This window comes from Notechis scutatus, chromosome 1, assembly GCF_049901735.1.
Source record: "Notechis scutatus isolate UNSWTSFEM ecotype Mainland chromosome 1, rNotScu1.2, whole genome shotgun sequence".
NCBI lineage: Eukaryota > Metazoa > Chordata > Lepidosauria > Squamata > Elapidae > Notechis > Notechis scutatus.
In genome coordinates this window covers 198,202,553-198,229,094 of record NC_142009.1, presented here as the reverse complement: position 1 = coordinate 198,229,094, position 26,542 = coordinate 198,202,553, and the positions used below count along the sequence as shown (strand labels likewise).

Below are 26,542 nucleotides of genomic sequence, written 5' to 3'. Positions count from 1 at the left end.
GAGGGCAGGCAGGGGTATGTTTTGACCCTTTGTCTGCTTGTACCGGTAGTTCATCTGCCTCTGTGTAGGACTTAAACTGTTATGCTAAAGTCCACCCACGCTAACTGTTTCCTTAGACAGTATCTTTACACATTCATTGACATGCTTCTTCTATGTATCATGGATCCTTCTCTTCAAAGACAAAGACATTTAGATGATATATGACTATCTCAAACTGTCAGATGAGTACCCATTCATGTGGTGTTCACATGAAACAAAAATGGGTTTATAGCATATGGAACTAGTATAGCAAAGCATGGAAATGATTTCTGGAGTTTTTTTAAAAACTAGAAACAGACAGTTATTTAAGAATGTTTTAGGAAATAAATAGAGCCAAGGGTACCATGGCCCTTCTCCAACCAAAAAAGCAACCAACCTTTTAAGGATCAGATATAATTCTTTAAAAAAAAAACTGTTCACACAGGAAAAGAAAGAGACCTGTAGTACCTCTACTGCTCTTAATTGCTTAGCTGATATAAAACTCGAGCCCTCTTTCGGAAATCTCCATCCAGAATTGTACAGTCTTGATTCCAGTACAACCAATAGATTTAAGCAAAACATAATTAACTGATTAAAATCTCTCTGAGCCCATACAGGAGGCAATTTATTTAAAGAAGCCTCTGGAATTCATTCTACCATAGGACTATATCTTAAGAGCACTTTATAGTGCTCTAATTATGGCATTTGTGTAAAAAAAAAAACCACAAAAAACAAATATAAGATAACAAGTAGTCTTTGAAATGCAGCCACGTCAAACTTTATTTAAATTTAACTGTACTTTGACCTTGATTAAATTCTTCGCCTCTTTCCTGAACCAATAAGCAATGTCCTTCATCATCCACCCACTGAACATTTGCCATAATACCTCTATTTTCTACATAAGTGATGGTTCCACTAACTTCTGCACATATCTACATTCTCTTCAGACTATTTCTTTGGCTAGGCAACACTATGAAGCATGCAGAAAAAAGACTAAGAAGCAGTAATCCAAAGACATTAAAGGCGAGCAATAAGAAAAAGAAACACAGCTCTGCTTACCATTTACTACACTATTTGTTATACTTCTCCCTATCTTTCTATTCTTGTTCCAGCAGGTCCATATACCCTTTCACACATTTTATTCTTAACTGACCCAGTAACAATAATTCTCCGAGCAGATTAAAAGTGAGCAGAATAATGTCAAGCACAGGAAGGAATTTAAATTTAAAAGTATGCAAAAGCTGCTATTGAGTGAGGACTTAAAATATTCCCTAAGCTAAATCGATAGCATCTCTGATCCCTGGGAAAGAAATGAATACCCTCTGCCTGTGATGAGTTTGGGGCCAAGTGGACCTTTTGAGTTGGGTTTTGCACAGATTGGGTTTCCCCCTTGCAGACGGCCAATTTCTCCTTGTCATTTTTATTTCATTTTGTTTATGTTTGCTGTTGAATGCAGAAACTTAGGTTCCTAGAAGCCAAAGCTATGCTAGGCTATATCCTCATATTTGTTTATATGTTCATTTATTAAAAATTGTATATTATTTTCTGTTATCACTGGCATCAAATACAATTTATATATATTTTTATTTTAATAAAATTTTAAAAAAACCAGAGTACAGATGGTACAAAGATAAATAAAAATTAATTCTGCTGTTAATTAACAATTAAAAGCATGTTGAAAGACAAACTATTCTAGTATATACATCATAAGAATTTCCTGGGTGGGGGGGGAATAGGCCAGGTTGTAATACATATCTTGCTGTTGGGTTATTTCCAGCTTTGGCAGATGAACACCCAAATATTAGTACCTTGAACCAAAGGGCAGTGAACTTGACAGCAAACTATGTACGTGTACCACATGACACCTTGCCCCAGACACGAGTCCAATTATCATTGCACTGAATATCAACTAGCATTTCTAGAATCTAGGTAGTCCTATGTAAAGTACATGGTAACAGTCATATCAGGCTGTAACAAAGACATGGATAACTGTCACCAAATCCAACCAGTTCAAGAAAAGCTGCTGCAACCTGCCAACGTACTTATTGTCGTAACTGCCACTTACAAATCTTCCAGCTGAGGAATAATTTCAATTTGTGGATCTAGCCTTTTAAAGAAAGTGTAACCCGTACAAAACAGTCTCAAACCTAGGATTCAGTTTTATAATTGCATCTTTGCCTTGCCTAAATTTAATTCCAGCTTCCCCCACTCTCCCTCCCCACCCTTGCTCCTCCAATCTATCACCAAGCTTATACAACATTCAAATATTTCTAGCAGCTTCCCTGAAGCTGGATGATCAGGAGCAACAGAGCTTGGTGTCATCAGCTTAATAACGACACCTTACTCTAAAACTCAGAATGATTTCCTCCATCAATTCCATTACGAAATTGAACAGCATGTACATCAAAATGAAAAACTGGTAGATATTGCAGATCTATGGCCTAGATGTCAAACAGTAGTTTCCTAGCACCAAGTTTTGGACAAAACCTGACAGGACTACAACTATTGTGAAACAGTGCCCCCTAAGGTCCAACTTTGGCAAAGAGTTCACTGAGGAGGACAGGAGAATTAAGAAGGCTGTAGTACCTACACCCACTCCTTGCATCCAGTTTCTAGTATACCATTCATCAATTGCCAGAAATGCAATTGAAATTGGTCCAGGTCATAAGTATCATGGCTTCTCAGTTTGCTTTCCAGAAATAGAATATTTGTGATTTGTTATAACTTCCTGGAGAGAGGGAGCTTCTTCAACAGAAGCCAAAGTTTCCACTTTTAGGCAGAGTGAAACCCATCCTGCTACCACAGAAGTACTGCACTTAATATTTATCTGTCCTTACCCTTTAATATCTACAAGCTAGAAGATTTCAAAGTAAAAGGATCTATTAAATGTCATTCTTATGGCCTTCCCCAACACTAAAGCCCATGTCATGATACGAATGATTTTATCTGTAAAGATTATCTGTGAGTTAAACTTCAAACAGGACTTAATTTTGGTTTAATCTATTTCAGAGGTTGTCCTACCTGTTTCATCAACTCCTTAGAAATCTACGGGGATGAAAAGGAATAGGATACTCAGAGGCTGTAATATTTACATCAAATATACACACACAGTGTATCAATGGTGGGATTCAAATTTTGTTACTACCGGTTCTGTGTGCGTGGCTTGATGGGCATGGCATGACTTGGTGGGTGTGGCTTGGTGGGCATGGAAGAGGAAGGAAAGTGTAAAATCTCAATTTCTACCCCACTCCTGGGGGAAGGTTACCACCAGTTCTCCGAACTACTCAAAATTTCAGCTACCAATTCTCCAGAACTGCTCAGAACCTGCTGAATACCACCTCTGCAGTGTATATATATTTCATATATGTGTGCATGTGCTTCCCAAAGGCCACTGATCATCTTTGTTGTCCGTGTGGAGTGGATATAGGAGTGGTGCTTACTCACAGCACAACTACAGAATATATTTTTCCTCTATTTTCCAGATCCAAAGCATGATAAACTAAGCCAGTGATATTGAATCTAAGACCCACATATCAAAGGTGACATGCCCCAGCACTTTGAGTGACATGCCAGTCAGTGTTCACCAGCACCCAACAACAACTATTCCCAATAACAAGCCTCATTCTTGTGTGATTTACAGAAGGCCTGGGGTGTGTGCTCTTGGGCAGCCTCCAAACATTGCACAAGAATGGGATGTTTTCACAGCTTTCAGAGGCTACAGAGACAACAGAAAAAAATTATGTAAAGTTTGCCATAGCTGAGCTAAGCTTTTCAAAACAGATATAAGAAGCATAGTTTTTTTCCCCTCTTTCCACAAACCTTTTTTTTTTAAGGAATAGAAAAATAATTATGTTGGTCTAATCCAACACAAGACAAACATTGCAAAATTGTTTGGAAGTACAATACCCTTGTTATCAGCAGCAATAAAACCCAAGACATTTTCATGTCTCAGCATGATTGTCTGGTAGATTTCTGCTTCACGAAACCAAGACCTTTCATCTCTTGAGGAAAAGATCTTCACAGCGACATCCTCTCCACACCATTTTCCACGCCAGACTTCGCCAAATCGACCTTTTCCAACTATTTCTTGAAGAACAATAGTCCTTGCAATTGTCCTTTGGACAAGGAGAGGTAAACCTAATGAGAAAAATATGCAATTACAGTTTTTATTTAAAAAAAAATACAATTCTTCTTTAAAAGGCTTAATATTATGCTAACACAATCCCATCTCATTCAAATCAGCAACAAGACAGTGTTTTTCTATCACGTGCTCTCGAACAAACTCAGAAACACGAGGCTTTTTCAGCATGGACAATTTCAAGGGGCAATTATGTACCCAGGATTTGACTGCGAGAAGGGGTGCTTTTTTCATACATTATAATCATGCCGTTATATGAACTCACCATCTCTACAACATAAGTCAATCTCAGTTTCCAAATAGGACTCCTCTGTATTCATAAAAGGCAACCCACTTTAAATATTTTCCAAACTTTTTTCTCATTTCATATCTAATAATGACATAGTCGGCTGCTGTTGCGTCTCACCCAGCAACAAATCTATTTTGGCTTTCTATAAGCAGCCATGGAAATCTGTGATCCTGTAGTTGTTGCTGAGTTACAATGCGCAGCAATTACAGCCCGCACGGGGATAAATAAACTGCTCATCAGACTGAAAAATGGAATAAGGAGATGGCTTTTTAAACCTTTGTTTTCCATCTGGGATAGAAACATACTGGAGAGTAGAGAATGTGCTTCTTAGCATATGCAGAGTAATTAAATGGGAAAGCGTTTCACTGAAAAAGTAAAATGCTCACTACGTTACCTTAGATGCAGAGTACAGGCTTATTTATTTATTACATTTATACGCCTCCCATCTTGCTATCCAGAGCATTTAGCCCAGCTATCAGTGAATGTTAACAGATACATGAGAATAGGAAGGTCTTATTTTTACCTAAACTGCATTTTTCAGAAATGGAAACATGGCAGAGGCAGACAGGCAGGTAATACAAAGGATTGTTTGACTAACAATAAGCCAAATGAGATCTAGATACAGGGACAGCATGAGAAGTATCTTATTCAACTCTGGCCATTTGTCCCAGTGATCAGAATAGGCTCCTAGGGGTCAAGAGCGATGCCATCACCTTGAAGGTATTGTAGCCAGTGACCGTCTGAAGCATGTTCCAGGTCTGCCAACTAGTTGATGATATCAACTAGGAGTGGCACAACCCTCATTAAGCTCTCTTCAATAGAGTAGCTCTATTTCAAGCCAGTGCTTGGATAATTCAGCTTAGAAGAAATGAGAGTTCAGTCACTGACGTCAGTTCACATAAGGCACAGTTTTAAGCAAGAGCTCCATCTGAATCTGCACTTGTTTCAGAACAAAAGTTACTGGCACAAAATATCCAGGAATTGTCATCATGAGTCTGACTTTTGAAGCCAAAACATGTCTGGAAGCATTGTAGAAATGTCCATTATTGTAGATTGATAATGAAGAACCCATTCCAGACTTGGCTTAGAGTCAAATGTTACTTGGAATGTCAAAAATGAGTTCCCCCTGGCATTTTTTTTCTTCTTTCTACAGATATATGCAGAATATTCAGAAGGCAACTAAAATGTTTAATCCAACTAGTGGCTTTGCCAGATGCTAGATGATAGGAGAGACAGGCATGATAGATCAGTAGTCCCCAACCTTTTGGGCACCATGGACTGGTTGCATGAACAAATTGTTTTCCATGGACTGGGAATGTGTGGCTTCGTGTGCTACCTAGATCCCATGCATGCACAGATGATGCTTTGCTCACTTGTATGGCCCAGTTCCTAACAGGTCAAGGGTGGGGGGTTGAGGACCCTGTGACAGATAATAGGATGACAAGCAGGATGATAGGACAGATAGAAATTGGGACACTGTCAGAAATTTTACCACGGAAGTTTCTATTGTTCCACAATAATAATGTGTGAAGATTAAAAACAAATAAAATGATCTGTTACTACAAATCCAATCCAGTAAGAAGAGGCTATCACAAAGAATGCACCAGTTTTGGAAAGTACAGCATCCAGAATCAAAGCTAACTGAACAGAAGCTAGCAGATCAGTGTCAATTGTAATACAAAAGAAAATATTCACAGAAGCAGAACTGGAAGAACTACAAAAGTCTACCCAGGGCAACAACAAAAAAATCAAAGTAACTCAGCTGGAGAAAGAGGGGTGGGGTGACAGTAGAGAAAGCCAGCATAGGCTGTTAAATAGTTTTCATTCTAAACCAGGCACCCTTTCCTCTGCCCTCTCCTCAGAAAGAATAAAGCCCTCTAATCGAAAACACAAATAGCTGAAATAAAACAAAAAATAGCTGAATATCTAGAACAGCACACAGAAACACACACAAAATAAGGTTGTCTGGATTGAAGTTTGTTCCAAAGAAACAGCTAGCACAAGTATTAAAAGACACCAATACTGTAATATCAAATATAAACGCCAGCTCACTACAAGAAAGAAAACTGATGTACAGCATAGCTGCAGTCATAACTGAAAATCTTGGAAGCAAAATCAGCAAACAAGGAAAAAAGCCAGTGCACTACCAAAACGGGAGAACAGGTTGGAAAAATAAAATTAGCATGCTAAGATTAGACCCAAGCAAGCCAGAACGAATAAAAGCTGAAGAACAAGAAGACCCAAAAATACCTGATCAAGAAATATTAACTTAGAAACAAGGGAGATCAAAGAAGCACCGGAAGTAATAAAGTAGCGAATAACAGCCATAGCCAAATAGCTCAGTGGGTTTGAAGCTAGAATTGCACTACAAGCAGGCTCTCCAATTTCAGCCAAATCAGAAACATACTTTACAAATTCCTCAACAGAAGCAGCCAACATCTGATCAAGAAAAACAGTGCAGTTCTGGGTGCAGCTATGGGACAACTCAAAGAAATACAAAAAGAATGCAGCTTGGATAAAGGAAGTAGGTAAGGGGGGAAAGAAGCTGAAAGGTCTTGTAATACCAGCACACATGGGGGAGAAAAGGGTAAGGAAGTTCAAGAATTGGTCAGCAGCAGGTGAATATGAATTGGCATAAGTTTTGGTTGAAACATCTGACTGGTCTACATCCACTCACTGCCAAGCAGTTTAACAGCACATTGCAAGGAGGTGAAATTGAAGACTGGCTAACATCTGGCAAAACCTATCTGAGGCAGCATCAGGCAATGTCAGGCCAATTTACCTGTTTACCAACAACTTTCAGATTGACATTATGTCTGATGCAGTCCAACAGCATCCAATTGAAAACAATCCTTTTCCACCTGAGCCAAAAGGAAACTGCCCAAACAGCAGAGCAATAAAAAAAAAATCAGCTCCTAAGTGATGAGATGATTTTGGAAAACTCAGTTGGTGGATAAAAATGCCAAGTCCAGTCTAAATATCTGGCTGACTGGGTAACCAACAACAACAATAATAAATAATTAATTAATCTTATATGCTGCCCATCTCCTATTACTCTGGGAAGATAATATTTTAAATGATAAGTTGGTTGCTGCTTAACATATATTTAGATTTACACCATCCAGAAAAGATGCTGTCAAATACTTCAAAGTATATCCCCAAATGCATGGAATACATGCAATTTAAAAATGTGGGAAGGGACAGGACAACAGCAGAACAGATTGAAACAAAAACAAATGGTGTTAAGGTTCAATTCGGTGATAGCAATTAGATGCAGTTTAAGTAAATACGTGTTTAACAACTTGCCCTTTGTGTCACATTAAAGACTACTCTTCAGCAGTATCTTTTGAGGTGCTCTTCAGACCTATATTCTCTATGTTGTGCATGCCTATTTTATATGCTACTCATACACTGCATTTCATATACCTCTTGAGAAATAGATGTGCCTCATCTCTCAACCAACAAGAGACTTGTGTCACTACAAAAGTGCTCTAGACATATGCAAGAGTCATGCAATATGCATGAGAATCTGTGCAGCTTACCCTCCGTAGGGCCAAAAGTTCATCCCAAGACAAGCATTTTCCCACTAATAAAAAAGTAAGATTTTATGTACCGCCTCAGTTCTGAGACTTGGCATTTACGGGTAGTTTTGAAAGATAAAAAAAGCACAGTTCTTCATAAAAGGCAACTTTGGCAACATCTTATAAGATGCATCAGAAATAAGGCCTTATTCTTAGTGACCACAGCAGTTGGTGCAATGAAACTTCTCTCACTCAACTCAGGTAAAGACCCTTAATGAGGTATCAGTGCTCTAGAGACATTCTCATTGGGCCATTGTACAGCAAGGTGCATACAACTGTCTGTAAGAAGGGACAGAAAACCTAATGATTTTAGAACCCTCTTGCTGTGTTTTTTTCTGGTGTTCAAAAATTAACTTAGGCATAATTTTGCACGAGGTAACTATTCACTTCAGGTTCAGTGTGAACTGTTCAGTGTGACGTTTGATCTTTCAATCCTTATGCATAATAGTCCATCAGAGAAGTGCTTTTTATACTGCCTGTTTTCCCCCTCCCCTGTTTGTTTTAGTATTTAATCTATTCAAAATTGCCCTTTCCTATAGAAGGAGATGGAGATTGAATTGGAAAAAAAAATCTATGAAATGGCTGAAGGATCTCTTTATTTAAAAGTATTGTAGTGTCAGTCCAGGAAGAAATAAAAGAAGCGGCTTCTCTATGAAAATCAGGCTCTTAAAGAAAATTAGAATAGAATCCCACAACTATCACCTAAATTTTAAAAAAGGAAATGAATCTCCCTGATAGATTTTGAGGGTGGTGGGGAGAAACAATGTTAGCCTAATTTTGTTTGTGGGTAATATTCATTCTCTTTCCAATTCCTTTGTAGTTGAATCTATAAATCCATGATGGAATTATTTTTCATGGACTGAATAGTGAAATACATATTTCCTACCCATGTTACTAAGTTACTTAGGCCTTACTCATTGTCTCTCTCCTCCTTCAGGAGCAGAGACAACACACACACACACACACACACACACACACACACAAAATGCCCAGAATGTGTACTAGCTTCTTTAAAGAGAGCTCTCTTATCTCATCATACCTGTACAACTCTTCTATTAAATTTTGCACACTGTCTTTACTGAATATTGTTTTAGGTTGCTCTGAAATTTAAGCCTTTAATTGTTTACATTATCTTTTAAATGTATTTATCTCCATTCACTTAATACTAAGTATAGGACAATGTGATGTGAATTTTTTAAAAAAATAAACTAATTTCGCCCTATTTCCCTGGGATGTGGAGCAATGTTGTGGAATGTGATTGTTTCAATAGTCCCTTGAGCCTGTGTTTGATCCTGGGGTACTTCTTTCTGACACCGAAAGAATCAAGTCTACGTCAACATAAGCTATAATATGATATAGTAACAGTCCTCATGCACAAATACATCACAGTGATGTCCACCTTAAAGCAGGGGGGGAAACTATACACCTGTAATTAACTCTGGGGCACATAAACATACCAGATCCAGAACCTGATGTTGTCATGTCAAAAATTAGATCTTTGAGAGATCTTCCTGGGTTCACCAGATTACACTCAGAGAGAGGTTCTTCAATATTTGGCCTTCTTTTCTTTCTGTGTCTGCAGAGGTGTCCTTGGCACGTGTATGCTGCCAGCAGGAAAACAATAGACAACACACACACCGGTATGGTTATAACTACAGTCAGCTCCACAGGTCCTAGATTTGATTTGTTTGAAGGTTCTTGACCTTGAAAACACACACGGAGAAAAAAAAAATCAGAATTGCAATTTTTAACCTTCTTAGAAAAGATTTAAATGCATTTTTTGGAAAGAATTGCATTATATTTTGCTGTTTAAAAAAACCCTGGTCTTGGCCCCACTTAATGGAGCTTAAAATAAATAAGACAAAAAATATATAAGAGAAAGGAAATAAAACTAAAATGAATATTTTATCCATTCACGGTTTCTCAGGCTGTTGGTCAAGGAGACCTCTAGTGTTAGATACAGGATATGTTTTTGCTTCCAAATAAGTGTATGTGAAAGGATGCTAGCTGGAGTGGAATGTATAAATGAAGCTTTATTTATTTGAGTTTGAAGTTTGCATTCAGCATTTTGCAAAACAATAATATACAGCCATGTCTGCAAGGGCAAGAAAAACATCAGGAGCAAGAACAGTTCAACCATTACCCACTGAGGAGGTGGACTCCCCTTCACGGGACATGTTCAAGAAAAGGGTGGACAGCCATTGGTAATGCATTGTTTGATTAGGATTTCTGTACTACACAGGGTTAGACACTGTGGGTTAAATGGCTTTTTCAGTTCTACGGTTCTATTGTTATCTACCTCTTCTCGGATTCTTTCCTTGATTGCTGGTATAACCTGACATATTCCAAAAGTGTAGAATCTATTTCCATATACTGAATTAACTCCAGGTTCAAAGGGGTAATTCTGGGTAGAGAAGACCCATAACAAAGCTCCTCCAATCCCCCCTCAAGAGCACAAGAAATCACGTGATGATAGGTTACTGTCACAAAAAAAAAGAAAAAAGAAAAAGGGTGAAGTAGATATAAATTTAAATGAAAAATCAGCCTTATAAGGAAGGAAAGAAAAGTTCAATGGGCTACTGATAAAATATTCAGATGAAAGTATGTAACTTGCTAATATCCAGATATATTAAAGATATTCATTTTATTTTTCTGCATAGTGAATAATCCCTCAGGTAAGAACACAATCTTATTTAGAAGATAAAATTACTAAATATCTCTAAATAAACTTTTCCTAAGGGAAATAAGAGCAGCACATGTAATTTTCTGGAAAAGATTAGAGAGTTTGTCTTACAATAAAATAAGAATAAATATAGACAAGACGAAGAGGCCATAGGCCAGCCTGTAGAATACACAATGATAAAATAACACTGCCCTAAATTTAACTAATCACCTGCAGCCAAGCACTTGGCTATAAATCCCAAGTTGGGAGGAATGTCATCACAGATAACCTTATCACCGAAACCAGGATTGTGGACCTGCTACTGATATACTTAAGCCTCTTCACACATTCCACTAAAGGAGGCCCTAAGTGCTGAGGGTGGCTGTGGAGGAAGTGAGCCCATGCAAACACACGCCACTGTCTGCCAATTCATTGAGCATGGCCTTCGGCAAAAGGGAAACAATATAAAGAGAGAACATAACCGCAGAAGCTCAGGTGTGGCACATGGAAAGTCACCAGGGAATGACCAAGGGAGGTAACTAGGGAATGACCAAGACATGTGATCAATTCGTGGAGCCCCATTTATGTCCACTGTTTCTATCTACATTAGACTTATTGGTTCATTTTCTCTTAGTGTTAGTATGTCAATTAAAGAACAGACTTAAGTGATATATTAAAGCACGAAGGTCACATGGGATATTTATATAAGACAGGATTTTTTTTTAACAGACCCTCTATGGGCATACATTGGGCAGCAAATAATGAAAGATGATGCAATTGTAGCATCATGCATTATTTGATCAGATGTCAGGGCTTAAGTACCATAGTACTTATTCTAGTATTTTTTTTTACATAATATGGTGGTTATCCTGTAGATGTGTTCGTTTTGGCATCATCATAGTTTCCTTTAGGTCTACCAAGAACATCTTTTATAACTACAAATGTCAAAAACCCATTCACAAGAGCTGACAGTTTCAAAATGTATCTTTGCATAAAGGTTGACAACTTTCAGTTGTTAACTCTTTATTATTGTTCATAATTTTCAAACCAAATTAACTAACCTGAAAGTACTGTCCTGGATTATTTAAAACTTGGCTTTTGGTCAGAGTACTTTGTAACTTTGTTGTGGTGTGCGACACTCTGGCAAAACAAAAATTCCCTGTTTTACTTTTCAAATCAGTTCAAGTTTAAAACATTTCCATAATATCCAAAACAATTTCCTTTGTGCCTGAAGGACCAGCTTTGCAATTGAAATGGGATGTTTCATTAGCCAGAGAGGTTCAACCTTCTATATGTACCCCCTAAACATTTGGCTCTTCTGCTTATCAGGATAACCTGCAGATTCAGGTCAAGCAGCATCAGGTTATGGCACTACTGTTATGTCAAAGTGGCCACCAATAATAAAGATGCTACCCATAATGTTATACTAGATCAAGGGGTCGAGCCCTAATAGAGAGATTTTGCAGGATGAATGCATAGTCTCATCTGCTCTAGAGGAGTTGGATCAGATTATGTAGGTTTGCCCTAGGAGATTAACAGATCTGGTTAGATTCTAAGTAGCTCTTTGGTCCTCTCCATCTTCCCCTCCCACTCCCCATTCTAAGAAATTACACAGGGTTCTTAAAAGAACCATAGTGTTTACCTCCCTGTGAATTCCCCAAAACACTTCCCTGAAATCAATCTAAAGTATTCCATAGTCTATCAGGTGCTTCTATTTAAACCACGTATTCTGATAATTATTTGCCTCTGTCTATATCTGAATGGCAGTTACTCCATATTAACTGTAAGTACATTGTAAGGTTAGGCATTATTTTTCATGTATAATGGAAAGTACTGCAGCTAATTCATTAACACACATTACTGCAGAAGTTAATGCATAACAGTCTAATGTAAATTAAATGAATAAAACATTCAGATGGCAGAAAATATCCATTAGCAAACAGCAGTCATTAGATGTGATGTTCACTATTGGTGTAAATATAAATGTGGTATATGTGTATTTAATTTTCATCCATGTGATATTGGAAGTACAATAAATATAGATAAGATCTTCAGAATGCCTCACAAACTATATGAGCCAATGATTATTTAGCATCCCAGAAATAAAAGTCTAATGCAGGGAGTATTTTTCATCCTTGGAGACTAGCCTTCTGGGACATGCATGATCTCAATGGATGGACTCACTATTATAATTACTATTATAATTACTTAATTTATATACCAACCTTCCAATGTAATGAAGATAATAATATTCTCCTATATAGCATACATTATGATACATACACATCTGGACACATGTGCATACAAACACACAACAAATTCTTATTTTCCTTTTATTCCCTCTCTTCGTTTTCCTTCATTCTGGGGTTGACAGTCAAAATGTTTTGTTTGATTGCTTATTTTGTTTTTATTAACTAAAACCAAAAAACCCAAAGAAAAATAAATAATATATGTGGCTATGAAAAAAAGAAAAAAACAAGAAAAACAAGAAAACTAAAAAACAGGAAATAGAAACATACTGCTCCATCACTGGGGGCTTTTAAGAGAGACTGGACAGCTATTTGTCTGAAATGATATAGGGTCTCCTGCTTGAGCAGGGGGCTAGACTAGAAGACCTCCAGGTCCCTTTGAATTCTGTAATTCTGTTATATATTCACAGATACATATTACATATGTATACGTTCTACATAAGTATTGCACTAGTGGAAAAGGTAGCCATATTTCATTGTAATCATCCAAAGCTAATCTATTGTCAGGGTTCCGATGGATGCCCTAATTAATTCATAAGCCTCGAGCCAAGTTTCAAAAGAAATCCAATTATTTATTAGCAGCAGCATGTCGGCACTTTTCCCAAGTGCAGTCGGCTCTGCCCTACATAATTTACTGCCCACTTATGACCTGTTTCCCCCCTCCTCCCAGGCTGTGTCATAAATCACATTCTCCAATGAAGCACTTTTGCAGGCTGTAGAAAATACGCTTCTCCGGCTGGCTCTGGTAACTTGGGACACAATCTGGAGAAAGATATACGTGGAATGTGCTTCTGGTCATAGCAACCGAACTGCTCCATCAGATCTCCTTCTTATGGCAACTCGAGAGCAAACCAGGAATGCTTTACGAGTTGACATCTATGTTGATAAATAATTATTTCATAACTTGCTAAACCATCAACCCTGCAGACTAGTGCCTAGCTGAGACCATATATTTATATTTCCAATGCTCATGAACCAGTTTTCTTAGTTATAAGTAGGGCATGGAAAATCCTCTTTTTTGTCCTGTTGTTAATTACCACGTGATCAAAAATATAATTCAGAAGAATATTTAAGCATATTAAATCTTGTCACAAAGTTAATATGTATAGCAGTGTCATTCCCAGAAAGAACAATTATAGGATGCAGTGCAAACATATGATTAAAAGAACCATTAATCTTACTGCATTTCCAACAACATGAAAATTTATTTAAACCTTTTCTCTATAAATGTTTTGACGTTCAGTAAGATGAATTATTTATTAATTAATTTATTTGTTTTGCTAAAGAAGATTTAATAACGTACAAATTGTTAGATTTTGCTGCTACAAGATAAAGTAATGAGCATTTGTATTATCTTTAAAGGAAATTAAACATATCAACAAAGAACAGATTTGTCAAAAGATATTAAGTCCTGTCAGCTATACGTTTAAACCTGGTTGCAACCTAACTAAATTTTGCTAAGGAATTATGAGGCAAAAATAATATTTTTATACCTATATAATAGCATTTCTAGACCAATGTAGGAACAAGTTACTAAACAAGATAGTCTTATTCTGACTTACAAGAACAATCCACAGATCACATTAATTATAGAACCACAACATAATAATCCAAAATTATTGTTCTGTGGTACATTGCAGAAATGATGTGACTGTTCTGAATGCCTGCCTGTTGTTGGTAATAAATTGGAATCATAGACTGAAACTGCATACAAGATTGAGATGCTTGCTGAGGTCTGTCTACCTTCCAGAGAGGTAAAAGGTCTTCCTGTTCTGAGAGAGGACACACCCTCCCAGAAGGAACAGATCCATAGTTCTGAAGTGCTTTGGGATCTGTATCTCTTTTTCACTATTCCAATGCCTTGAGTATATTTTACACATCAATTGATAATCCAGGTGTCTCTATTCCTGGAAAAAGGAGAACTAAACCTGGAATGCATACATAGTAATACAAGTCCTCGATTTACAACCCCACTTGAGCCCAAGTTATGTTGGTGAGACAGTTGTTAAATGGGTTTTGCAACATTTTATGACCTTGTTTGCCACAGTTGTTAAGGGAATCACTGCAGTTGTTAGGTTAGTAGCACAGTTGTTAAATGAATCTGGTTTCCCCATTGACTTTGCTAGTCAGAAGGTCGCAAAAGGGGCTCAGTTGACCCCAGGAAACTGTCATAAATACATGTCAGTTGCCCAGCGTCCAATTTTTTTGATCATGTGACCACAGGGATGCTGCAATGGTTGTGTGAAAAAAATGAGTCATAAGTCACATTTTTCAGTGCTGTTGTAACTGCGCAGTCACTGAACAAATAATTGTAAGTCGAAGACTAGCTATACTCTTAACTAAAGGTAAAGGTTCCCCTCACACATACATGCTAGTCATTTTCGGCTCTAGGGGGCGGTGCTCATCTCTGTTACAAAACCGAAGAGCCAGCACTGTCCGAAGATGTCTCTGTGGTCATGTGGCCAGCATGATTAAATGCCGAAGGTGCACGGAACGCTGTTACGTTTCCACCAAAGTGGTCCCTATTGTTCTACTTGCATTTTTACATGCTTTTGAACTGCTAGGTTGGCAGAAGCTGGGACAAGTAATGGGAGCTCACTCCGTTACTCGGTGCTAGGGATTCAAACTGCCAAACTGCCAACCTTTCTGATCGACAAGCTCAGCGTCCTGGCCACCAAGCCACCGCGTCCCTCTATTAACTAAACTAATACAATTTGTGTAGGGCTGCAATTTGTGTCTGTTCTAGAAACTTCAGTTGGTATAGAACTGAGCACTGCTTGCTGAATTGAGAGGCCTAATCTCCTATTCAATTAAAAAAATAGTTCCCAAAACTCATATTTTGAACACGATTTTAACTGTCAGTAATCACTACTTTAATTAATGTCTCTGATTATACTTCTCATTTAACACAAATCAGTGAGTTCAGTCATCAGAGTCATGATAAATTTAATATAACAAGCAGAATAACTGTTTTATCCTAGGTTGGACTGGTGGCTGCTCCATGCTTCACTTTTTGCTTTTTTCTCTCACTCAACACACTTGCTTCAGCCACTAATTTTAACTGAACTTACTTCCAAGAAAGCACGCTTGAGATTTCAGTCTTTAAATCTCCTGAGAGTTTGATCAAGAGATGAATATCTGTTCTGGAGACAAAAACAATAACCACAAGGAACTCCTGGAAAACAGCACATTCTATCCATTAAATGCCAAATCTATTTTTACCTCTACACCATGACAGCCAGAGACAGGCCATCAAGGCTCGAGCAGAAGAAAAGAACAAGCTCACAACAAGCCAACAATATAATCTAGATCTTAATTTCCCACTCATTACTGAACCCACTGCTGGATACCAGTGGAGGTGGGGCAGGATATCAAATTTTGCCTTTTTGAATCCTACCTATTAATTCATGATTCAAACCCAGAAGTTGTTTATAATTAATTTTAATACATAGTCTGACAACAGCTTGCTGGTTTTAGAATACTTCTTTAAATAGTGGCCGTGGTTGGTTAATGAAAGTCACATTTAGGCAACAGGAGGAGTATTTCTTTACTAAGCAGTTAAAAATAGACTCAATAAAATCAATGCACAGCAACAGTAAGCCAATTTTAATTAGCAGCAGAAAAAAACACACCTTAGAACATATTATTTTTAAACAAGCATATGTTAAAACAGACCTGAGATTTATAACATTGAACCAACAATGTAAATTTATGTATTCTGTTCGGCTTGCTCCGTGTTATTTCATTTTGCAGCCTTTATAGTACATTTTGATAATCCTTCATTTCACCAAGCTAAAATAAAAAATTTGGGACATCATACACTTTTCCAATCAATTTTTCAAATTTTCCAATCAATTTCAACCATAACAACACAAGAGCACACAATAGATACAAACTCAAAGTTAACCGCACCAAACTTGATTGCAGAAAATACGACTTCAGCAATAGAGTGGTCAATGTCTGGAATACTCTACCCGACTCTGTAGTTTCTTCCCAAACCCCAAAAACTTTAACCTTAGACTGTCTACTATTGACCTCACCCCTTTCCTAAGAGGTCTGTAGGGGCGTGCATAAGCGCACCAACGTGCCTACCGTCCCTGTCCTATTGTTTCTCTTATTCTTCTTTTATTTTTCTTATATGTACCCATTTCATGTATTCACAACTATGTATACACTTATACTTATTATCTTGTAAACAATTGGCAAATCAAATAAATAAATAAAATAAAATAAATAAAATTCCACATTCTGCTTCAAGTCAAGCAAGAAGATATTAATTTCATCAGTGATCAGCATGGGGCTTACTTTGGCATACATCTCAAGAAATCTGCACTAGCTATTTGATATCCATCTGTTAGCATCTAAACAAATCTTACATTTTTCTCCTGAGGAACTGTACAAGTCAAAGAGTACAATGTGTGAATGAAACTGTTAATAGGTCAAATTTATGAATAATGATCTGAGTTCAGTGTTGGGATTCAAATTTTTTACTACCGGTTCTGTGGCGTGGCTTGGTGGGCGTGGCAGGGGAAAGATACTGTAAAATCTCCATTCCCACCCCACTCCACAGGAACGATACTGCAAAATCCCCATTCTCTCCCCACTAACCTGTTTCCAGTTCCATTCTCCTGTGCAGGACAACAAAAGAAGACCCAGCCAATCAGCTGGGACTCAGGAGACAGAGAATAGATGGGGACGGGGCCAGTCAAAGGTGGTATTTGCCAGTTCTCCAAACTACTCAAAATTTCCATTACCAATTCTCCAGAACTGGTCAGAACTTGCTAAACACTACTTCTGTCTGAGTTGTTTAGTCAGAAGATCAATATATAAATACAATTAATAGTAAAATAATAGTGATTGGTTATTAGACATGATACCTAAGAATCAGTGGAACAACTTGCATCCAGAAGTTGTGATTGCTCCAACACTGGAAGTTTTTAAAAAGATGTTGGATAACCATTTATCTGAAGTGGTGTAGGATTTCCTGCCTAGGCAGTGGGTTGGACTAGAAGACCTCCAAGTTCCCTTCCAACTCTGTTATATATATATAAGGATGACTGACATGGGGTAGAACCAATCATGCTCTTTTCTATTTCTTACTTTCTTTGAATGTTGTAAGAAAATAGCTAGCCTCTCTTTTCCATTCCCACATACTTCCACTTATCGCATCCCACATGAGCAGTTCCTATTTGCCCTGTTACATAAAACAAAGCAAAACGCACAAGTGTGCATGCAAGTTTTTCTTTAATGAGAAGACAAATAGTTCTTCTTTGTTTGGTATAGCATAAGGAGCTTCTTTGTCATCCTTGGTCTATCTTGTGTTGGACAGTTACATAACAACTATACATTGGGGGGGGGGAACCCACAATTTTTGTTTTGTTTTTACGATTCAGGAAATTATGCAGTAAATCTTGTGTGTAAATATAATTAGCTCTGAATTGAAAGCAGCTATCAGAAAAGACCCATGGGACAAAGATCAGTGATAATGTTAACCTGAAGTTAATCAAAATATAATTTAAGCCAAGGAACAAAGGCAGAAGAAAACAGATTCAAGAAAATATTGTCTCACCAAAACAATCCTTTTAGTATTCTTCCTCCTCTGAAGAAACTGATGGTCTAAGGGTAGTTTGAGGCATTCTCCTGGCCAATTGCTATGTGAGAAAGTATTTATGTAATACTAGCCTCGTTAACAACCTTCAGATTTATTTCCCTTTAAAAACATATTAAAACTTGATGGTAAATATTTTTGTCAGGGTGCCAATAAATGTGAAGGAAAGGCTTTATTTTCCCTTCCCTTTTTACACTGTTGACAATAAAGCCTTAGTACCTTGAAAACAGTTATTAAAAAACCACTCTCAGCTGACACTAAAAAAATATGCAGTGTAGGGGTCATAATTTAGGTGACTACAGGTGGAGAGAGATGGCTTAAAAAGTTCCCAGCAAATTATAATTTCATGAAAATATATTCTTCCCATTCCCAGTTCATCCCTACAGTATTTACTTCTAGGAACTTTGGTCGATGACTGCAAGCAATATGTTTCAAACAACTTACGTTACGATCTCTGAAAGTCAGTCTGAGAATCACATCAGAAGATGTTGCCAGTCCGGCTAAAGAGCACTGGGCAAGGTGGACCAATGGTCCGGTTTAATTTGAATACAAACTGTCTACCGATGATAAGTATGCAGCCCTGCTTCTTCATGTTTGTCATGAGATTATTATTCCCCAAAATGCTAACAATGCTTGAACAAAGGCCATGGCCTATGTCCCAGAATTTATCAGAAGGGGATTCTCGACCTAACTTTAGATAAAGATTGTCTCTGGTTTCATTTATACATTATCCCTCCAGTGCTGCAAAACAATTCACTCAGTAAGCTATAATACTTTTATGGAATAATGGATGGTCTGTTCCTTAGTAGATATTCATGGTTTACTATTGTTCAGATGTGGCAGGATTTTAAAAACAATGATAGTCTTCTTCAGAAAATGGATGTATTCACGGGTAAAACAAAAATATTTTTCAATGTTATAGTCTGTTATACAGTTCACATATTATAATGTGGCATAATGAAAGCTGTTCGATAATAGCCCAAGGCATCCCAATGACAGGGAAAATATACATGCTCTCATCTGGAAAAAGCTAAGGGGGACTTAAAAGTGTTGTGGTGATCATTAAGCTGTTAAGGGAATCACACAATTGTTAAGTGAATCATGCGGTCATTGAGTTAAATTACATGGAAACCAGCAAAACCTATTGCAAATCATGTTCATGTGACATGGGATGCTGTAACTAGTTGCAAAGTTGAGTCAATTGCCAAGCACCCAAAATGCAGTCATGTGACCTGCAGGGTGTGTGTGTGTGTGTGTGTGTGTGTGTGTACATTTTAGGATGGCCAGAAGTGTTTTAGAGTCCATACTATTAAAACACCAAACAGTTATAAAATGACCAGTCATAATTTGAGACTACCTGTACCATTTTAGTCCATGTGCTATTAGTAGAGAAGTTCCAATCTGATTATTTTTATTTAAAAAGCAATGTAGGAAATTTCATAACCTACATATCCATTTACATTTTATATCACATAGGAAATGTATATACAGCTTCTCTAATTTATGTAATTGTTAATGTAAATTGCCAAAAAGAAACCCCTTCTTTCAAATACGGATATGTCCTGTTTTTATTATTTGACATAAACATTTCTCTGATATAAGCTTTTAAATATATATAGATAGTCCTTGAGCTATCACTGTAATTGAGCCTGCCTATTACGACTGTATGTCATCACGGCGAATCAGCAAAATGGCCTGACTGAATGACTCCGCCCCCTGCTCTCCCTGAGGCAGCTGTTAAACTCTGCCTGATTGGCCCATGCTATATTCCTCCTGATCTCCCTATGGTGAACACATGCTTGCAGGAACACAGCAGTGTGGAATCAGTGGTTGGATGAGCACTGCAGCATCCCTGTGGATGGACTTATGGGCGAATGACTGCAGGGGTACTGCATCCATCATAACTTTGAAATTGGGCTGTAAGTAGTTTTTGGGGAGTCTGTCATAACCTCGAACAGTCACTAACAGTATATGTTCTGAATCAAAATTAAAGTAATTACAATCAATGACCATAGCATTTACCACATATCTACTTATTACATTACTTTTTGTTATCCCATGCCAAGGCTGTTTATCATCTTTGAAACCCAATGTTCAGCATGCAAGAGATAGAGGTTAACTAACTGGGGAGATCATTAATTCAATTTAATTACAGCAGTTGTCATGTCCCTAAAATAATGCTTACAGTTTTGGACTCAAAACAGTAAGCTGTATTAAAATCATAAAATAGTCCAGCAAAGAATGTTCAGGTGAGTGCCTTCCTTTACAAGTCTTTCTTTATAAGACTGGATCTCAATTGTCACTGAGCAAGGAGAAAAGAATGTTTCTGTATTTAAGTTAGGTAAAAATTTCACATAGTGGTTATGTATACATCTTTTCACTGGCAAAATATAAAGATTGGCAGGAAATGTTTATTTCAATATTCCTATTTTTCCTATGCAAATATGAATGTAGTCACATACATACAGTATTTAGGCAATTTATGGAAGTGTGGCACAACATTAATGCTCCCTGATTAAATGGTATTAGGTAATAGCTGTATAGCAGGAAAAAATTCAATTCATTAACTTCCTTTAAGAAACAGCTTCTTCCTATAACCTAAATAATTATTAAACCCTTATATATCATGCTTCATTCTGGTGATTAAAAGATTAATGTCAGTCTGAATTTTAGAAATATATTCTTGAGCTACCGAAACATTTTAAAAACTATTGTCGTCAAGCAATATTCAATACTGAAACAAGAAGTCAAAAATTATTAAACATTAACCACAAAATAAATACAGTATGAAAATAAAACTTCAGGAGATGCTTAAGCAATACAAAATGGATAAGGAAATGTTTTATCAGTCCTATTGTACAACAGTATCTCAAAGCTGCCCTTACAAAGGTTTTGGAAACTTGAACAAAAATCCTTCTAACAGGACAATGTAGGTGCTTACTTGTTTGATAAGGTTTTGGCTGCACTTCAATGAACATACTCATTAGAATAAGTTCCACTTAGTATAAGAGAATTTAGTCCTAGGTAAAAATACACAGATGACTCTTGTGCATATATTTTTGTCCTTACTATGTAGTAGTTATGTGGAGAAAGATAACAAAAAAGTATAATATTCTCACATCATATAAACACATAGCTTACAATTCTAACAATTCACCTTGACAATATTGGAACATGGTTATATAATTTTTCAGAGGGCAAATATTTGTTCTGGACCAGAATCAAAGTAATTACAGGCAGCCGATAGTCAGCAGAAGTAGTCTATAGTATTGCATTCTAACAACTGCACCGCCGCTGCTAGAATGCAATACTATAGACTACTTCTGCTGACTATCGGCTGCCTGTAATTTGGCAGTTCGAATCTCACCAGGCTCAAAGTTGATTCAGGCTTCCATCCTTCCAAGGTTGGTAAAATGAGAACCCAGATTGTTGGGGGCAATATGCTGACTCTGTAAACCATGTAGAGAAGGCTATGAAACACTGTGAAGCAGTATATAAGTCTAAGTGCTATTACTATTGCTACAGACACTGTGTCAGACCTGAAGCCATACTGGAGCATCTTCAGGGCTGCCACAGAGAGGCTGGTTGGAACTGTAGAAAAGGGAGTGGGGCATAGAGATAGCTGGGGACTTGTAGTCAAAATGAACCAAGGACGTTCCCATCAGGTGCTGGAGGGGCGTGGACTGAGGCCAAGTAGAGTTGGGATAGTGACCTGATTGGACCATGTGACAGATGTGGGGACGGGGGTGGTTTGGGGGAGTTGATTTGGGGAGAAAACCTCAGGTCTTTCAGAGTCAGATGTTCACCAGCTGTGCCAATATGACGTGCCTAATAAATTTGTGCTTTGAGGAAACCCCAGGCCTCAGAGTTTTGATTGAATTGGGTCTGTTACTTGGACTCTGACACACTGACCATAGCATTTACTATTTATACTTCGAAACTAGGAATTGGATGGAATACATGCCTATGGTTTCCTGGTCTTTCTTAAGACCATGTCTATACTGAGCTCACATGTGATCAAAGCAAGTCTTACAACTGATTCCTCAAACTCAGAACAAAGTTTATAGGGCAGGAGTAAGTGGGACAGACTATGACTGGGAGGCTGCAGACTTGATTGCAGATTCAAGTCATAAGGCTTCTGATCCTCCTCTTATTTAAATCTTCTCATTGAACTGAAATTTGAACTATACAGAAATTCATTAAATGAAAACTTGAAGGGAACTAAATTACAGTACTCCTCAACTCACAACCACAATTGTTTCTAAAATTTCAGTTGCTAAGTAAAACAATTGTTAAGTGAATTTTGCCCCATTTTATGACTTTTCTTGCCATACTTGTTAAGTGAATCATTCCAGTTTTTAAGTTAATAACACAGTTTCTGGCTTCTCCATTGACTTTGCTTATTAGAAGGTTGCAAAAAGTGATCACATGACCCTGGGACACTGCAATTGACATAAACACAAAGTATCCAAATTTTGATCACCTGACGATGAGAGTTCTGCAATGGTCGTAAGTGTGAAAAATGATCATAAGTCACTTTTTTCAGTGCTGTTGGAACTTCGAACAATCACTAAACAAATGGTTGTAAGTCAAGGTTGTAAGTTTATTATTACACCTCTATAATAAAAAAAAACTTTATGCCAAACATGGGGAATGGGAATGGTCTGCTGTTCATATTGTAAGATTGATTTACAAGATTTATCTTGACAAGTGTGATATCAAATACTACATCTGTGTAACTTATGAACATATATTTATTGACTGATGTATCATCACTATAAGTGTGCCATCTCAATTCAAAACTCAAGCCAGCTAAGTCTATACAAGAGTGAACAAAAAATCAGAATTTTGTTTCAAATATTTTAAAGAAATATCTGTAGTAAAAGCATAGCATTTCTCAGTTTAAATATATATATAATTTTAATGAAATGATAATATCATTTCATTAATAAACAAAAAAAAACTTACTTTAGCTTTAACATGCAACCCAACTCTTTATTCAGAAATAAATGCATACTGCATTATTTTGGGTTTAGGTCCAAATAGATGTGACAAGATTGTCTTCACTGTAGATTTTCTTGTACTAACAAGAAGGACTTACCTGTGGGCAGGTAAATGGTGACATTGTTGCAAAAATCTGTGAAGCAGCATTCTGTCCTGGTTACATTCTTAGAACTGTGGCAGAAGATCTGTGCCTTCAGCTGCGGTAGGGAAACACATGCCTTTATTACTTCTTGCCGACCATTCGTTAGCATGACAGAAGTCCAACATGCTCCCTCTGTTTCACAAGTGAAGTTTGTTTTTTCACACAATTGGCACACACATGTTAAGCCTGAAATGATAATTAAGTCTTTGGTACACAACAATGCCAAAACAATACACAGAATATTCCCAACCTAGTCCATATTACTTGAGGCTACATGGCACTTGGAGAGATTTGTCTGAAAAAGGAGGAGCAGGGTGAAATCATTCAGATTTTTAAACAGATCTAATAAACAGGTAGTCCTCAACTTACAACAATTCATTTAGTGACCGTTCAAAGTTATAGGCACTGAAAAAACTGACTTATAACTGTTTTTCATACCGTTTTATGACCTTTGCAACATCCCTATGATCATGTGATCAAAATTCAAATACTGATTCATATTTATGATTGTTGCTATGTCCCAAGGTTATGGGATCACCTTTTGTGACCTTCTCAATGACCAAACTCAATGGGAAGCCAGATTCACTTAAAAACCAGGTTATTTATCAACTGCAGTGATTCACTTAACAATTGAGGCGAGAAAGGTCGTAAAATGGTTCAAAACTCACTTAACAAAATGTCTTAGTTAACAACAGAAATTGTGGTCATAAGTCAAGAACTACGTATATTTTAAATAACATGTTTTTATACAGTGCCTTTGAGGGAGATTTATCCTACCACCCAAAATCCTAAATTAAAGCCATGAATCCAAAGCAAGATTTCATCTAGGCCATAGGTATCCTACTTTTAGCTTGCCTGGTCCACTTTGAGCAAAGGGGAATTGTCTTGGGTCTCACATAAAATATATAGTACAGTTAACATATATGAATCACATAATAATGTTAAAAGTTTACAATCTTTTTTTTGTCCTTCAAAAGTTTTTTTTTTTAATTTCTCATCAACACCCACTCTTTCATCAAACCAAACAGCAAGCAGCAAAATACAATTTCAAATCGTGTATTTGATTTTCTTCTCTTTCCGTTCATCTTGTAACATCTTACAGTTAACTTGTGGTTTCTTCCCCTAGCACACAAATTTACGTATATCTTTCAGCCATTGTTTAAATGGTATATGAGTTATCAAAACAGGTATTGAAATAAAAACAACATTCTAGGCAAAGCATTCATTTTTATCACAGATATTTTTCCCAGCAATGACAGTAGTAGTTTCTCCCATTTTAGTATGCCTTCTTTAAACTTCAAAAGTTTACAATCTTTTGAGGCTGTCCAAAGTCACATGCTGCCCACGGGCTGGACATGCCTGATTTAAACCAAAAGATGGAAATGATGAGGAAAGCTACATTGATTTTAAAAGACAATATACAATTAAGCAATCATCAGTCTCTCAAAGTGTTTGAAAGCTCCATCTGCATCAGATCTGCTTCCAATGCCCTAGTTTGTTCTCATACAAAGGACTTTGGAGAGCTGATGGAATCCAAACCATGTATTATTATAAAATTTTATTAGGCAATTATGGCAATAAGCCTCCATACACATATTCAAATCAGCACTGAAGATCCTATCCATAGTCTTAGCATGGGGAATGGAAGGAATTTTAATCCCTTACCTCAAAGGTGCTTTTCAAAAAACAACTGGACTTTCTTGGATTTTTCCTTGAAAATGTTTCTTTAGTTCTGAAGAAGTTTCTTGGATGAGAATTGAAGCAAACATTTTCTGGGGGGGAATCAAGAAAACCCAATTGCCTTTGAACAGCATCTTTGGGATAACTATGACCTGGGAATCTCCATAGACCTTTAATCCTGTTGAAATTTCGCAGTCTTGATCTCAATAATCATTGTTGAGAAAATGATCTATGTCTATACATTGCAGACAGATCAGTCTGGTGTGCCTACACTTATTCTACAGTAACACAAGTAGGATGGTCTGTGTTTTTTATGTTTTTTGTTTTGTGAGCCACCTAGAATCAAAAGGTTTAGAAATAACCTTAGAAATAACTCACCCAACTTGTCTTATTTGTTCATTGAACATTTATATACTATCTAATTCCATATTTGTGGCTGGTTAACCTTACAAAAACTCCCATTATTGAATGATATATGTTGAGAAACTTCCTAATATTTGCACTGGTGTATTATACAGAATTTTTTACAAATGCAGAAATAAAAAAGGAAAAAAAGAAAAGGAAGAAAAAAAGCACAAGAAAGAAAAAAAGAAGCAAGGAGCAGAACTGATGTGTGAACATTTCTCTGTATTTCTGCCAAATTGCTAGAATTACATTTTGCATTATGTATTATTTGTATTATGACACAGAATACATCTCTTAAAGTTTACCAAACACAATCATTCCTGCATAGGCACATATCTGAAGATACTACTTCTGCCTGCTCAAAATGTTATTTATTTTTTGTCAGCAAACAGATTCAAAAGTGCTTTTAACTGAACTATTTCAAGCTCAGTCATTTTCAATATATTGCCAATTGTTGTAGGTGCTCTTTTATATTTAAATCACTTTAAAGCATAGACCAATTTTTCCTAAGAGCATATAATTTTCCACAGTTATTTAGTACCACAAAGTTGAGGTATTTCTTGTGTCAAAAGCTTTCTGAAACTATTACTTATGCAGTGCTACAGAAATAACTCTTTTTTCAGTTAGTCATAATTAATTAATAAAATTACTTACAGTTTTTTAACAGCAAGATAAAGCTTTAGAACATGAAGGCATTGCATTTATCAAAAATAGGATTGACCACAAATTGCACCAATGCCCAGTGCTTCTTTCCAGAATTCCCATT

The 26,542-nt window shown here is 36.9% G+C and overlaps 1 protein-coding gene across 6 annotated transcripts in view; it reads right to left on the bottom strand.

Moving 5' to 3' along the window:
- Window positions 1–26,542, bottom strand: part of ACVR1C (activin A receptor type 1C) — a 50,275-nt gene that overhangs the window by 12,575 nt on the left and 11,158 nt on the right. For 2 of the 6 annotated variants that reach the window (XM_087949947.1, XM_087949948.1), the window contains exons 2-5: window positions 23,647–23,877; window positions 10,326–10,506; window positions 9,484–9,729; window positions 3,925–4,155 (exon numbers count right to left, since the gene is read on the bottom strand). In XM_087949947.1, the coding sequence (XP_087806073.1) occupies window positions 3,925–4,155; window positions 9,484–9,729; window positions 10,326–10,368 (520 nt within the window). In that variant the 5' untranslated portion in view covers window positions 10,369–10,506; window positions 23,647–23,877. The remainder of the gene's footprint in view (window positions 1–3,924; window positions 4,156–9,483; window positions 9,730–10,325; window positions 10,507–23,646; window positions 23,878–26,542) is intronic. The other 4 variants (XM_026674463.2, XM_087949945.1, XM_087949950.1 and 1 more) reach the window with 3 other exon arrangements.